The 15,816-nt window shown below is 43.3% G+C and overlaps 2 protein-coding genes across 5 annotated transcripts in view; one reads left to right on the top strand and one right to left on the bottom strand.

The window, feature by feature from the left end:
• Nucleotides 1-1,124: 1,124 nt before the first annotated feature.
• SUPT7L (SPT7 like, STAGA complex subunit gamma) lies at nucleotides 1,125-8,630 on the bottom strand. Of its 4 annotated transcripts, none has more exons than XM_032845859.1 (5): nucleotides 8,565-8,630; nucleotides 6,233-6,840; nucleotides 4,347-4,671; nucleotides 3,069-3,309; nucleotides 1,125-1,791 (listed from the first exon to the last, which is right to left on the bottom strand). In XM_032845859.1, the coding sequence occupies exons 2-5, from the start codon at nucleotides 6,643-6,645 to the stop codon at nucleotides 1,529-1,531; spliced, it is 1,242 nt and encodes a 413-aa protein (XP_032701750.1). In that variant the 5' UTR covers nucleotides 6,646-6,840; nucleotides 8,565-8,630; the 3' UTR covers nucleotides 1,125-1,528. The 4 variants fall into 4 exon arrangements, with proteins under 4 accessions (XP_032701750.1, XP_032701749.1, XP_032701752.1 ...); XM_032845858.1 differs by having other exon boundaries at nucleotides 8,478-8,565; XM_032845861.1 differs by having other exon boundaries at nucleotides 3,069-3,306; nucleotides 8,478-8,565.
• Nucleotides 8,631-9,001: 371 nt separating this feature from the next.
• The window catches only part of SLC4A1AP (solute carrier family 4 member 1 adaptor protein), a 34,185-nt gene continuing 27,370 nt past the window's right edge, over nucleotides 9,002-15,816 (top strand). The window contains exons 1-5 of the mRNA XM_032845857.1: nucleotides 9,002-9,733; nucleotides 9,947-10,139; nucleotides 11,897-12,019; nucleotides 13,239-13,299; nucleotides 13,842-13,981. Coding sequence (XP_032701748.1) covers nucleotides 9,071-9,733; nucleotides 9,947-10,139; nucleotides 11,897-12,019; nucleotides 13,239-13,299; nucleotides 13,842-13,981 — 1,180 coding nt within the window. The 5' untranslated portion in view covers nucleotides 9,002-9,070. The remainder of the gene's footprint in view (nucleotides 9,734-9,946; nucleotides 10,140-11,896; nucleotides 12,020-13,238; nucleotides 13,300-13,841; nucleotides 13,982-15,816) is intronic.

Raw genomic sequence — 15,816 nt, 5'->3', positions numbered from 1 at the left:
AGCCCACAGGAGCACAGCGCAGCTGCTGCATTCTGGCACAGGAGCGGCCTGCTGCCCTCCGATGGCAGAGTAGATAGATGCAGCAAATGCAGTCAGCTCTGGTCTGTCCTTGGACAGGTCCTGGTTGCTCATTTCCAAGGGAGGAGATGAAGGAAACAACTGAAAAAAGGTACATTTGTGAAACGTTTTCACAAATCTGAACAGAGGGGCGCCTGGGTGGCTCAGTTGGGCATCTGCCTTCTGCTCCGGTCATGATCCCGGGGTCCTGGGATGGAACCCCATACTGGGCTCCTTGCTCGGGGGGAGTCTGCTTCTCCCTCTGCCTGCTGCTCTTTTTCTGATAAAGTCTTTAAAAAAAATCTGAATGGGGGGCACCTGGGTGGCTCAGTGGGTTAAGCCTCTGCCTTCCGCTCAGGTCATGATCTCAGGATCCTGGGATCGAGCCCTGCATCAGGCTCTCTGCTCAGCGGGAAGCCTGCTTCCCCCTCTCTCACTGCCTACTGCTCTGCCTACTTGTGATTTCTCTGTCAAATAAATAAATAAAATCTTAAAAAAAAATCTGAATGGAAATAAAATGACAGAAAGGATGAAAGTAGATGGAGTTAAGTGCAACAAGGGAAGACGAGGGGCAGGCATAGCTGCTCTGTCGGAAGAGTACGTGACTCTCTTGGGGTCATGAGTTTGAGGGGCAGAGTTTACTTAACAAAAAAGAAGGAAGAAGGGGCGCCTGGGTGGCTCAGTGGGTTAAAGCCTCTGCCTTCGGCTCAGGTCATGATCCCAGGGTTCTGGGATCGAGCCCCACATCGGGCTCTCTGCTCCGCGGGGAACCTACTTCCTCCTCTCTCTCTGCCTTGCCTCTCTGCCTACTTGGGATCTCTGTCTGTCAAATAAATAAATAAAATCTTAAAAAAAAAAAAAAAAAGAAGAAACAATGTGCACAAGATCAGGAGGGCCGTCTAAAGGAGCACCACAGACCCTTGGTTTCCTAAGACATGAGCAGCAAAAACTGCTTAAAAAAGACTACTGATGGATAAGGGGATTAGCTATTTCCTGTTAGGTTTTAGTACTGGGTTCCCAATGATCTGACCCCAAAGTGAAGGAAATTCAATGAAAAAACTGGCTTCTGATATCAGTATGTATTTACTTGTGAGTCTTTTCAAGCACAGCTTTGAAGTCTGATGAGAATCTCAATCTGTACAACATCCCTGCAATACGGAGCCGAGCAGTGTGATTCTTCTCAGTTGTGCGAAGGCAAAGACACCAGTCAGGGACAGTACTCTGGTCTCCCGATTACCATCCCAGTACCATGAACTGTCTGTGAAAGGTGGCCTGGTTGTGGAAAAGTACAAAAACTGGCTGTATAAGTAAAATGCAAACGTGTTTGGTTAAATCCACCTCCAATGAAATCAGGAAGATCCACTGTATTTAAGACTTAAAGTCAAATCACCCTGTATGGAAACAAATTTGAATGCATTGAGGTTTTCTGTTTGGTCTTGTAGGTCTGGAGACAAAGTCTTCTCTTTTCCTTTTATATTTTCCTCATCCTCTTCTTGCAGCGCTGGTTGAACACAGGGGAGGACCCCATGAGGCTATCCGTGGAATGGGAACCGTAGCTGCTGTCTGAGTCATCAGGGCTCTGGGGGATCCCAGCTTCACTCATCCCGGACATGGGCTCCTCAAAGACATCGCTACCTAGCACACCATGCCCAGAGACATTGCCTTCTTCGCTCTCTTGAGGCTCCATTTTCACATGGGCCAGATTCCAAAGTGGGGAAGCATTGACCTCTGTGCCTAGCAATGGAAGAGAATACAACCAGTGGTAAGCCACGGCTGGAACGCAGCAGAACAAATATTTCACCCAGGGCAGATTCCTAGCCTTTCCTTTGAGCTCAGACTTCACTTTGACTCTGCCTGGCTGGACAATATGGTTGTTATTCTCTGGTCCAAAAGCTACCAACTCTGAATATTTTCTTTTCCACTTCCTCCACCCTCCTTTACCCCACCTCACCCACCTGACATTTGGCCTAAACCAGGGAGATAAAGCTACGTAGGTGGAATGATTCGCTGTCTCCGTGGCCCAAAGGCAGGCACATCCACAGGCCCTTGTTCAGGGGTTCAGTCCCTTCCCTCCCTCCTTTCCTTCCTTCCTTCCTCCTTTCTTTCCTTCATTTCTTCCTTCCCTCACGCTGTCCTGTTTTCCTGCCTTTTGCTTGGGTCCCTGGTCCTCTCTCACATTATGAAGTTGTCACTACAAAACCCTGGCAGCAGTTCCCGGACTGCTGAAAACAGACATGGCTTCCAAAACCGCAGCACTCTCTCTTCGGCCCTCCTGTCTCTGTTCTGGCAATGCTGTTTTGTGGTTATTACTTCTTCATGGTAAAAGGCTCTCTGCCCAACAATTTAAAAAATGTGGCCTTTGGTGTGTAGATGTTACTTGTATCACTTGTGCATTGATGAAACGACAACTTATATTTGTGTAGAACTGAGTAGACAAATTTGCAGTCTAACTGACTTAAGGATCGAGTCATCCTGGTTCCCAAGGTGATCACAGAGTCTGTCTGGAAGAACAGGCCAGTTGCCTCTGACTGGATAGCCCTATTTTAGTCCCTTTCAGCTCCAATCTTTTGGGAGCACTCTAGCAAGGAAGCCCAACCATTCAAACAGCCTCGAGCAATTAGCCTTCCTCCATCTATCTGGAAGCTGTCTTACTAGTACAAGCATCAGGAAAGACAAACACAGCACGCTAAGGGATGAAGGGATGTCTGCTCACCCAGCTAGATCAGCTAAATTAGCTCCAGTATTCAACAGGAGAACACACATTGCATCTACAGCCTAACTAGGAATTGTTTTAAAGAATGCCTGTAAGGTTGTGCTAGTCCTCCCTTTACTAATTTCAAAGAGAAGAATGTTACTTTATCTAGATCAGTGAGGCTGTGTTTGTTTTTAGACTTGCCATTCTCTGGCCCACCCCCATTTTTTTCTCTCATCTCCAGAGTTTGACTCCAAAATGCAAAAAAGTGCTGAGACGGGCAGATCTCCCAGAATCAGAGTCAGCTGCTTTCTCTTACTTGAAGCCTGTGGCGAAGCCTCGACCTCCAGGTTCGATGGGAAGCGCTCACTCTGAGCCCCGAGGACCCCCATGGGCAGTGACTGGTCTCCAGGAGCAAGGTCAGCCTCCAGTTCCTCACTGACAGGGAAGGTGATGTCGCTTACAGGTTCTTCCTTGATCTTTACAGGTTTGGTGTCCTCTGTGGCCTTCTCAGGATTGACAATCCTTTCATACTCCTCAGATAGTTGCTTACTAATCTGCTGGCAAGCAAGAGTCAGTTTTTCAAAGGCATGTTAAAAGCAAGGTAGATGGTTAGCGTGTGGCATCCCATAGAAAAGCCAACATAATAGGAATGTGCATAAAGCAACCACTGCCAATGGGAAGAATTTTTTTTTTACTTTTTTTTTTTGAGCATAGTAGACACATGGAAGGAATTTAAGGTGTTGAGTCTGCATTTGTAAATGACAGAGACACATTAAAAAGTGTTTAGCAGAGAGTCTGTGTGTCATTAACTAAAAGTTACATAAAGGTAAAAGAGACTTTGTTAAAGATAAATCAAAATGGGGACAAAAGATCACACTTTTGGCTGTAAAAACGAACAGCTGACATAGGACCCTACATGGATAATGAAGGGTGTAGGAAATCTGGATCACTTAGCAAAGACTTTTTTGTGGGGTGTTAAAAAAATTCCTTTTCATGTTTTTGATTTGGGGAAACCAAAATAATGAAAAAAAAAATGACTTGCTGAAGGCCACAAGGGTTGAAGAGATTTGATAATTCTGGCTGTAACCAAAAATGGTATCTCTACCCCTTATTCTACCCTTGGGTAGTATCACCTCATTCTGATTGGTTTTGCTTTTCATAGTGCTTAATGCCACCCAAAATTGTTCTGGTCATTATTTACTTACTTGTTTTTGTTTCCCACTCAAGAGTGCAAGCTCCGGGAATCTGTCTTATTAACTGCTGTCTCCCACAGTGCCTGACTCACAGTAGGCACTCAGTAACTACTTGTTGAATAAAGCATGCTAACCACATGCTCTCAGACTCCATATTCCTGTCTATAATTTCTTCCAGCAGAAGCGTTATCAATAAATGCGGCCACTCATTGACTAAAGGAGGCCCCAGGGGCTGGCGAGGCCAGCGATGAAGGCAGTGGAACACACCGAGGGCCCTGAGGAGAGCAGACCCGTCCAGTCTGTTCCAAGACCCCATGCTCTACTCTCTAGGGCAAGTGTGGGATCCCGCTGAACACCCCTGGATTACACACGTTTACCCAATTCTCCCAGGGTGACCTCACCTGCAGCATGTAACTGTGATAGTCCTTGATGCGGTGCTGCCAGAACTTCTGGAGGGAGAGCACACTGCCAATGCCCACCTCGTGGAATACTTGCTCCATAATGTCAGGGAAAGGAGTCTGCCCCAGCCGGGCTTCTCGATCCACAGCAAAGCGCAGCAACTTGGTAAATTTGAGGCAATACTCATGTGCCACGTCAGTGAGAGTCTCTAGGACACTTTCATTAGCACACTCAAAGCCCGCGTGGGCCAGGATTGTGGCCACTGCCTGGTAGAGGAGCTGCCGGCAGGAGTGCCAGCTGAGTTCAGTCACAGGTTCCCCCTTCCCCCTGAAAGGGGAGACATGGCAGGGTTATTAGTGCTCTTGCAAAGGGGTGAGCTGTCCTGTCTCCCTAGGAGTTTTACAATTTGTCAAACCAATGGCTCAGCTTACTAGGGGGATTCTCTGCAGCTACAGAGCCCAGTTTCATCCTGCCAGGGCGTGTCTCAACAACCCACAGCCCTCTCTGAGCTCCTCCAATTACACAAAGTCTTCATAGGCAATACATGTCTACAATAAACAATATAAAGTGTATCAGATGAATACGAAGTTTCCTTTTACCAACTGCTCAGTTTTGATCACTTTTAGGGTATAATAACCTGTAACAGGATAGCTCAGGTACAGCTCCAGAGTGCTCTAGTTATTCCATCACAACATAGTTTCCTCATCTACTGGATGACACTCGGAGTTTCAGAAATTCACAGTCCCAATTAGGAAAGTCTTACACAACTACAGCAGGCCATTTGTAAAACTGGGAAAGCAACTCATTTTTAAAAGAGCAATTTAAAATGTTTAGAGTTTACAGAGCACTTTTATCCTATCCTGTGCACAGAAATGGGCAGTAAGTCCATATTATGATTCCCATCTGGCAGGTTTGAGCAACTGAGGTTCAGAGGGGCTGACCTGCCAGAAGTTGTTTTGGTATTATCAGAAGGTGGAGCTTCTGACTTCAGATCCCATGTTCTTCATAATATACCATTTTACCCCTACTCACTATTGTAGAAATCTTAATTTAAGAAAAAGAAAATTCAAAAAGCTGTCTGATCTTCTAAAAATAACTTTTAGTAAACTTCTAATTATTTACTTGTCTCCTGAAAATTCCTATCTTCTGCCTCCCTTTGATGGTCGTAAACAATTAGAAGTTTGAGGCAAAACTACAAAATTCTAAATAACACCATCAGTTTAATATGATGGACAATATTATTTTATCAAAGCTAAACTGCCTTCAAAATGTAAATGTGTTACTAATCAGGGCAGAACAAGTTTTTTGAAGTTGGCCGCATCTATACAAACATGTGCCATGCCTGTAATGGTACAATTAACCCTGCCATTTCCACTATTTCAAGACTTCAGAACCTTCAGTTATACTGTGCACCAGGACATCATCTGGTTTTCATCTGGCCCAACTGCAACCCTTACATATTAAGTCCGTTTCTGTCTTTTTCTCATTAATTTGGGACAATTAACATAGTAGTAACTACTACCATCAATAGCAGATGCAATAAGTGTTATACAATTTTACTTATTTTTAATTTTTTTTATTTTTGCCAAACATATTTAACCTAAATCTAATCTTGAGGAAATAATCAGCATATCCAGTGAGTGGGACATTCTACATTCCAAATGACCTGAACTCTTAAAAAAGATTAATATCATGTTTTTTTAAAAAAAGGAAGGAGGATTAGAAGTTCAGGATTCAAGTCTTAGACTTCCTAATTACCTGAGCAACTTCAACCATGTCAATTACCCTTACCCTCAGTTTCCTCATGGAGATATTATTACATGCTTAACAGTGCTGTGGTGAAGATTTTTTTTGGAGAAAAGTAAGATACAGCAAAGCCTCGTCTTACCGATAAAAGTCACTCTCTGGGTCACTGTGCCGGATCTGGAATGGCGCATTGGGATTCTTAGAATCTAAAGGCAGGAGGTCATCAGGAAGAGGAGGTGACCCAGGGCAAGAGGGAAGAGGTTCGGTCTCTTCAGTCTTTACACCTTCTGTCTGTTGCTGACTCTGGGTCTGAGCTGTGGCAATGAGATTGCGCAGACGTCGGTTGTGCTGGATCAGCTGAATAGTGTGGATGGTGAGGCTGCACGGCTCTGAGGGGATGTCCAGCATTGTGGGGGGCTTGGGCTTGTTGGCTGAGGGCTGGTGCAGGGGTGGGTCATGGACTTCCACCAGACGGAATTCCCGTGGGAGCAAGTCAAAGGAACTTCTGTTGGTCTGGCTGGATGAAATCGGTATCTCTCCCCAGTATCTCAGCATTTTGGAATAAGAAAGGAAGAGCTTTCAGGTTAAATGTAGTTGTAACCTAAAAGCAGTGTTTTAAAATCTCTAGGGTGTAGCCTTCTGTAGTGAAAAATATGAAGTCTTGCGAGTTATTTATATAAAAAGTAGGCTGTGCAAGACCACTCAGAAAATGTCAGGGTCAGCAACACTGTAGGACCAAAGATGTTCTCCCTGAAGAGATTAAGAGAAATAAAACCATTAGATGCCAGTCATCACAGTCACAAACAATGGCAATTCTTGCTGGACTGAACCCCAGGTGGAATTTGGGTCATTAGTAGACTAAAAGATGCAACAGTATTGGGAGCGCTAGTGTCCATGTTTACTGTCTCATTACTATAACTATCATCATGCTCAATCCTGAACAATTTGCAAGGCAAGATACTTAAATGAGGGGCGCCTGGGTGGCTCAGTGGGTTAAAGCCTCTGCCTTCGGCTCAGGTCATGATCCCAGGGTCCTGGGATCGAGCCCCGCATCGGGCTCTCTGCTCAGCAGGAAGCCTGCCTCTCTGCCTACTTGTGATCTCTGTCTGTCAAATAAATAAATAAAATCTTTAAAAAAAAATACTTAAATGAGACCTGGAATATTTCTCTGAGTATCTTGACATATCTGTCCTGAATCAGTAGGAGAAACGGAAGTAGAGTTAAAGACAGGAAGAGGTGGTTCTTAATTCTGTGTGTGTCAAACACAGGCAACCCTTTCCCTGGTCCTGATGGAAAATTTATTGACCAGTAATCTAAATGGTCTTACACATTCAACTTCTGACACATATAGGGGAGAATCTGAGTGATTTCTGCTGCCTCCTAATTAGTATCCCTTACTCCAGTCTCTGCTTGTATATAATCTATTCTTCAGTGCTGCCAGACTTAATCTTGTAAAAAATCAGATCTAATAGCTTCTTGTTGCCTACTGAAAAAAAAAGTCAGCCAGAATTCTTGGGCCTCCCATTCATCAAAATCTGCAATCTGGCTTCAACCCACCTTTCCAGATTCATTGCCCATACGTCTCTTCAAGTTCAACAAATGTTTTATCAAATGCCAGGCATTATAGAAGGAGACAAAGACCACTGCAAGATCCCTGACCTGAGGTGAGGGAGAGAAATATAAACAACATTTTTTCCATATGGAAGTGTGCAGTAAGGGATGTTCTAACCACACAGATACAGTGGAAGCACAAGAGGGAGCTTCCTGGAGGAAATCACTACTCTAGTTCTAACAATAGCATACTATTCAATTTCTTGAAAATGTCATGCATTTCCAGTTGACCCTTTAAGTTGTGATCTCTGCTAGAAATGCCCTGCTGCCCACCACACCCCGGCAGATTTGTATTCACCCTTATGGATAGTTTAAGTCACCAGTCTCCATCACCTCCTCAGTAAATCTCTGTTCTTTATATTCTCACAGCACTTCCCATGTCTCCATCACAGCGTTTATACCTGGATTTAAACTAGGACTTACCTTAATCGAGTTTATTCTCCCATTAACTCCCCCCCCCCATTATGATCTTTGTTCCGTGTCTGGTACACCATATATCTGGCATTTATTGAGTGTTTACTATGTGCCAGGCTTCGCCTTTATTCTTTAATTCAATTTCCCCAATTATCCCATTTTTTTAGATGTGGAAGCTGAGGCCCACGGTCTTGCCCAATGTCACAAATGTGGGAAGGAGAAAACGAAGACAGGCTCCAGAGTCTGCGCTCTTAACCACTACACTATGCAATCTCAATAATTGGTTTCGGAAAACAACAACAACCAAAGAGTTAACAAAGAAACGGATCAACGAAGGGACCCCGCCCCCCCAACCCAATCACCCTCTTCCTTAATTTCAACGAAAAGAGCAAGAATAAGCAGCGCAAGTTCAAAGAATGCCCAGGTCCCTCGGGGGCTCCAAGAGTCACCTACTGCCGGGGGCGGCCGGGAGACGAGGAGGTCTGTACCTAGATCGAAGCAGGGAAGCGCTCCTGTTTACCGCAGCGTCACAGGAGCTGGGGGGGACAACCGTGTGACTCCGAAAGGCCTGAGGCGAGGGTCGCCTTGCGCCCGGAAGGCGGGCTTGTTGATTAGTGGTCCTGGGTCGCCGGAAGCGCTTCTTCTCAATCAGGGTATGCCACAGGAAGTTATTACCAGCCGGTTGCAACCTCTAAAGATGTCCCCGTTCCCATGGAGCCTTGGCGGTCCTTTTCTGTTTTTCCTTCCCGTGATATTCACCTCTTCGTCACGTTGTGGGTGGGGGAGCAACTCCGCTATTGCTGCCCAGAGAAGCTACTGGTAGCTGAGAGAGAGAGAGAGAGAGAGAGAGAGAGAGAGAGAGAGAGAGAAAGGGGGGGGGGAGCGTGGAGAGGAACTTAGAGACCGAAGGGGGAGGTTTCCCAGGAACAGATTTCGAGCCTGCATCTGACCGAGGATGGCTGACAGTTCCTCTCAGTACGAACCTCTGGGTTTGCAAGACCTCAGTGACGACTTCAAGAAGCCGACGTTACCGGTGCCCCCGGTTGTGCGGGGCAAGACCCCGGCCTCCAATCCTTCAAACCCTGAGGAGGCGAAGAAGGAAAGGCCCGCGGCGCTGCTAGAGCCCGATTCCGGGGAGCCTGACGTCCCACCACCGCGGCGGGACAGCGGGGGCACCAAGAGTCCACCGAAGGAGCCGCCGCAGCCCCCCACAGCGGCTCCTTCTCTCGGCGGCCCGGCCCGGGCTCCCCCTTACCGAGAGCCTCCGTGGGGCGGCCCCGCGACAGCCCCCTACAGCCTAGAGACACTCAAGGGTGGTACCATCCTTGGCACCCGTAGCTTGAAAGGGACGAGTAGCTGCCTTTTCGGGAGGCTGTCTAGCTGCGACGTGTGCCTGGAGCACCCTTCGGTGTCCCGGTACCACGCCGTGCTGCAGCACCGGGTGTCCGACCTCGAAGGAGAATGCGACGGCAACGGGCCGGGCTTCTACCTTTACGATCTGGGAAGCACTCACGGCACTTTCCTTAACAAAACTCGCATCCCACCCCGCACCTATTGTCGCGTCCACGTCGGGCACGTTCTTCGCTTTGGAGGTAGCACCCGGCTCTTTCTTCTTCAGGTAAGTAGAAAAACCTAGGATTGCGATCTCTGCAGTGCACGGGGCTGGGTTCCAGAGCTCCTTAAGCTTTCGCCGAGGAAGGCGAGTCTCCCCGTGAGCGATGACAAAAGTGGAGTCTGGCCCCTCTCCAGACCTCTGTATGCATTGCCATACTTCTGAAAGTGACTCCAGCAATGCTGAGCTCTGAAAGAATTCTTTCGCTTGGTTCGTCAGGGACCAGAGGAAGACCGGGAAGCAGAATCCGAGCTGACCGTAACGCAACTGAAAGAACTGCGAAAGCAGCAGCAAATGATGTTGGAGAAGAAGATGTTAGGAGAAGACTCGGACGAGGAGGAAATGGATGCCACGGAAGGGAAGAGAAATACGAGTAGTCAAGATGATGAGATGGGCTGCACCTGGGGAATGGGTAAGAAATTAAAGTTGCTGCCAGAGGTTAATATTTTAAATTCATGACTAGTGGTATCCTTAATTGTTTTCTGTCATACAGCTTTTCATGACTTTTTGAGATAGGTGAGACAAATACAGTTTGGACATGAGATTATTAAAACCCACTGAGATTTGTTAACTTTTTGATGTCAAAAAATTGAATTAAGGGCCGTATGGATTTCTTTTAATGCGTTTTACAGCGCACTCCCTTGTTCAGAATTCTTCCTCAGCACACAACTAATTTATTTTTACTGTTTGAATATATATATATATATATCTTTACATAGATATTTATGTATATATATTTATATATATCATATATGTAGTACTGATCTTGATGATCATCACTGGAGGGTATGGGACTATATTCAATCAAATAACATGGAATGTTTAGTATAGGATAGTCACTCAAATTTTTTTGTACTTTATGTAAATTCCCTGAAATGTGAGCTAGCTAATCAGAGAAAGCTTGTCCCTTAGCCCGAGGAATGAATTGAATTTTCCTTAATGCCAGACATTTTGGAGAATGGGTGTTCAGGATCTAGGAATATAAAAAGAGGATGACCTTAATATGTTGTTGGGAAGATTGGATAAATATTATGAAATTACTTTTGTAATGGCAAAACAAAAGCTAGAAACCATAAGTATGCCAGACTAAAGGTTCAGAGAAGGGAGTAATCATTGAGGAGTTAGACCTGCACTGTCCAGTATGGTAGCCATTACCCACATGTGGTTATTGGACACTTACAGTATGGCCAGTCCAAACTGACTTGTGTTATAAATGTAACATACACTCTAGATTTCAAAGACTCAGTGTAAAAAAAGAATGTGAAATGGTCATAATATTTTTATACTGATTACATGATAATTTTACCCATTTTTCCTTTTTAATGTGTCTGCTAGAAAATGAAAACCTTCTTTTTTTTTCAAGATTTTATTTACTTATTTAGAGAGAGAACAGGCATGAGGATGGGGAGGGGCAGAAAGAGAGGGAGAAACAGAATCTCCAGCAGACTCTGCACTGAGTGTGGAATCTGAGGAGGGGCTGGATCCCACAACCCTGAGATATGACCGGAACCAAGATCAGGAGTCAGACTGAGGCACCCAGATGCCCTGAAAATGAAAAACATCATGTATGGCTTTCATTATATTTCTGTTGGGCAACACTGACTTAAAATTTGGGAAGGTTTTTAAGTTTACAAACAGATAGGTCTTGAGGTGGAACTTGAAGGAAAGGAAAATTAGCCCCCAGGAAGCTGAGTGTTGAGAATGGTTTTCAGGGCAGGATTGATTATTTTAAGGGAGTGATGAGTAGACCCATCTATTTGACAGATACAGTAAATATTAAGAAACTGTATTAGAGACAGAATATTAGACCCAGATGATCTACAGCAGGAATGCCAGCCAAGAAGCTTAGATTTTTTTCCATGGACAATGTGGTAGGTGATTTTGTTTTTAAAATACAGTGATGGAGGGAAAAAAACAAAACAAAAAAAAACCCAAAAGCAGAAAAAAAAAAAAAACCAAGATGCCATGAAAACAAGTTTTAATTTTTTACACAATTTAGAAAAACTAAAGGTATTTATACTGGTGATTTTGTGTTTGCCCCTTTCTCCCCCACCCCCCACCTTTCTTTTCATTGGTAACTGTATCTTCATGCAGGCTGAATGGGAAGTGGCCATCATTAAGACAGTCTCTTCCCATGTCTATCTTTTCTTTCTTTTCCATATCCTGTAGGAGAAGATGCTATAGAAGATGAGGCTGAAGAGAACCCCATTGTCTTAGAGTTTCAGCAGGAAAGGGAGGCGTTTTATATAAAGGATCCAAAAAAGGCTCTCCAAGGTTTTTTTGACCGAGAAGGTATGTAAACAGATTCTGATCCTGCCAGTAAAAGGTATCCATAGCAGTGTTGTTTTGTAGATCTTACTTAGAAATGCTGTATTTTATCTACTGTTCTCCTTAGTTCCTTCCCTTGTGATCAGTTGCTTCAGGTTTATTTTGAAAGTGTTAAAAGTCTTCCCATGTTGGAAAAAAGGGACTGTTTTTTTTTGTTTTGTTTTGTTTTGTTTTGTTTTTTTGACTCATCTCATTCTTCTCAAAGGATCCCAGACTTGGGTGGTAGGGAGATTGACCTAACTTTGTAAAATTTTTTGTTTCTAATTCATCTGATCTTTTGTAATTTTTTTTTTTTTTAGATTTTATTTATTTTTTGACAGACAGAGATCACAAGTAGGCAGAGAGGCAGGCAGAGAGTGAGGGGGAAGCAGGCTCCCTGCTGAGCAGAGAGCCCGATGCGGGGCTTGATCCCAGGACCCTGAGATCATGACCTGAGCTGAAGGCAGAGGCTTAACCTACTGAGCCACCCAGTCGCCCCTGATATTTTGTAATTCTTAACATGGATATTCACTTTATATGATTTAAAGAATGTTTCCACAGAGGATTCTTTCAGTAGAGGTGCTTTGAAAGAACATCTCTGTGTGTATATGAATATATATATGAACTGGTTGCATTCTGCATGTAATATTTATGCTTCTAAAAATGAGGCAGTTGTGACAAATTAATAGCTTACACCTACAACTTAAATATCTAGCATGAAGTCTGCTGTATAGTGGACAAAGCTATTTTTGGAGAGTTGATTGTTTTGATCTGAGTTTGGTTTTCTTTGCCTCAAGTTCATCCTAATTTTTTTTAAGGATTTATTTATTTATTTTAGAAAGAAAGTGAGAGAGCAAGCAGGGGAAAGGTCAGAGGGAGAGAGATTTCCTGAAGCAGACTCCCTGCTGAGCGTGGAGCCCAACATGGGGCTCTATCCCAGGACCTTGAGATCACGACCTGAGCCAAAATCAAGAGTGGGCCATTTAAGTGACTAAACCAGCCACCCAGGCTCCCCACGCTCATCCTAATTTTATTATCAGATGATAATCCCTAGGAAAAAAAGAAGTGAAATGCTTTGAAATTTAGTGTTCAGTGTAGTATGAGAACTTGATATTCTTACTTAACCTTTCCTCTCTTTTCCCTTTTTCTCAACTAGTAGTTTTCAGATGTTACTAAAATTGTTTTGTCTTTCTTCCTCCCACAGGAGAAGAATTAGAATATGAATTTGATGAACAGGGACATAGCACTTGGCTCTGTAGAGTGAGGTATGTTCTGTTCTCATTAATGTCCATTTTGAAAAGTGGTCAGTTTCAGGTTATATACAGCAAACCCAAAAAGTGACTTTAACCTTATTTTTAGGCTGTTCTTGAATTTGGGCCTTGATAATTTGGCAGGTGGGGTGGGATGGGTCAGAGGTATAAGGAAAAGATTTGAAGTCTGACCTATCCCAAAAGAAAATCAAGATTAAAGGGGAAAAAAAGGAAGGACAGAAAAAAATGTGTATTTTAACAACACATTTATGTTTTTTTTTTTTTTTTTTTTTTTTTTTTTTTAAAGATTTTATTTGTTTATTTGACAGACAGAGATCACAAGTAGACAGAGAGGCAGGCAGAGAGAGAGATTGGGAAGCAGGCTCCCTGCTGAGCAGAGAGCCCGATGCGGGACTCGATCCCAGGACCCTGAGATCATGACCTGAGCCGAAGGCAGCGGCTTAACCCACTGAGCCACCCAGGCGCCCTGCACATTAGTTTTTTTCATGAGAATTGGAGCTTAATACTGTGCTATGATTTCCTTCAAACCAATACAGATTACCTGTGGATGATTCAACTGGAAAACAGCTGGTCGCTGAGGCCATTCATTCAGGAAAGAAAAAAGAAGCAATGATCCAGTGTTCACTGGAAGCTTGTCGAATCCTTGATACTCTGGGATTGCTGCGGCAGGAGGCAGGTATGTAGGAACACTTCTTTTCCTTGAAAGAAAGAGAGAGAGAGAGAGGGAGGCAAGCAGGGAGAGAAAGAGGGGAGATAGATACAATGAGATGGACAGAGAGAAAGAAGAAAGGAAAATTTTACACAGAAGGCAATAAAATATCTTTTTAGGAGGAAAGTGTAAATTGTCTACAATTCTATGAAGTGAAAAGAAAAGATTCCATATCTTAATACCCAAAGGAAGCCATTGCTTATATTCTCCTAGACATTTTTTTATGAATACAGATGTGTGTTCAGAACTAGATCCTTTAATAAAAAGCAAACACTCATATACAAATGCGTTTATATTACTTATACTCTTTCATACTTAAAATTTTTTTTTTAAGATTATTTATTTATTTATTTAACAGAGAGAAAGAGAGAGAGAGATCACAAGTAGGCAGAGCAGCAGGCAGAGAGGAAGGGAAGCAGGCTCACTGCTGAGCAGAGAGCCCTATGGGGGGCTCGATCCCAGGACTCTGAGACCATGACCTGAGCTGAAGGCAGAGGCTTTAACCCACTGAGCCACCCAGGCGCCCCCATACTTAAATTTCTAATGTAAGAATTTATCATGGATATTATCTGTGTGATTGCATTAAATTTATCCCATTTAAAAAACCTGTCTGGTTTTATCATCATTTATTAATAAAGGCTTATGCTATATTTTTGTTTATTCTAAAATTAGTTTTTATTATTGCAAAGAAACTTATGTATAGTTTAAGGCTTATTACAAAATATACCTGTTCCTTGCCCTGCTCCTCCTCATTCTTCAACCTTAGAAGGAAGGCTTTTTAACTCTTTCAGTTACGCCTTTTGGCATTTAAAAATATCCATATTTCTGGGGCGCCTGGGTGGCTCAGTGGGTTAAGCCTCTGCCTTCGGCTCAGGTCTTGATTTTAGGGTCCTAGGATCGAGCCCCACGTCGGGCTCCCTGCTCAGCTTACTCCCCACTCTCTCTGCCTGCCTCTCTGCCTACTTGTGATCTCTGTCAAATAAATAGATAAAATCTAAAAAAAAATCCATATTTCCAAAAAGGAAGAGTATACTACTTTATTTTGAGTTATTTATTTTATTTTTGTTCATGTATTTATTTTTATTTAAATTCAATTAATAACATATAATGTATTTTTAGTTTCAGAAGTAAAGGTCAGTGATCCATCAGTCTTATATAATACCCAGTGCTTATTACATTCTGTGCCCTCCTTAATGTCGACCCAGTTACCCCATCCCCCTAACCCTTCCTCTCCAGCAACCTTCAGTTTGTTTCCTATGGTTAGGATTCTCTAATGGTTTGTTTCCCTCTCTGATTTTGTCATTTTATTTTTTTCCTCTCTTTCCCTGTGCTCCTCTGTTTTGTTTCTTGAATTCCACATATGAGTGAGATCACATGATAATTGTCTTTCTCTGATTGACTTATTTCATTTAGCATAATACCCTCTAGTTCCATCCATGTCATTGCAAATAGCAAGATTTCATTTTTTGATGACTCCATAATTTCCCATTTTTTATATATATATATGAATATACATATATGAATATATATATATCTATATATGAACTATATATATATATATCTCACATCTTCTTTATCTATTCATCTGTTGATTGGCATCTAGGCTCTTTCCATGGTTTGGCCATTGTGAACATTGTTATAAGCACTGCGGTACAGGTGCCCCTTTGGATCATTACATTTGTATCTTTGGGGTAAATCCCTAGTAGTGCAATTGCTGGGTCATGGGGTAGCTCAAAAAGCTTTCAGCTTTTTGTTGGAACCTCCACACTGTTTTCCAGAGTGGCTGCACTAGCTTGCATTCG

Source organism: Lontra canadensis, unplaced genomic scaffold, assembly GCF_010015895.1.
Source record: "Lontra canadensis isolate GAN:19392208 unplaced genomic scaffold, GSC_riverotter_1.0 scaffold170, whole genome shotgun sequence".
Taxonomy (NCBI): domain Eukaryota; kingdom Metazoa; phylum Chordata; class Mammalia; order Carnivora; family Mustelidae; genus Lontra; species Lontra canadensis.
Note: the sequence above shows the minus strand (reverse complement) of the source record. Positions and strands in the feature narration are given on the sequence as shown.

Bases quoted from the DNA above. Each gene is read 5' to 3' on its own strand.
- SUPT7L (XM_032845859.1), bottom strand. From the start codon at position 6,645: ATGCTGAGATACTGGGGAGAGATACCGATTTCATCCAGCCAGACCAAC. The intron at 4,672-6,232 runs GTAAGACGAGGC...CTCCCCTTTCAG, and splicing joins CCAGAGAGTGACTTTTATCG to GGGGAAGGGGGAACCTGTGA. The intron at 3,310-4,346 runs GTGAGGTCACCC...CTTGCTTGCCAG, and splicing joins ATCACAGTTACATGCTGCAG to CAGATTAGTAAGCAACTATC.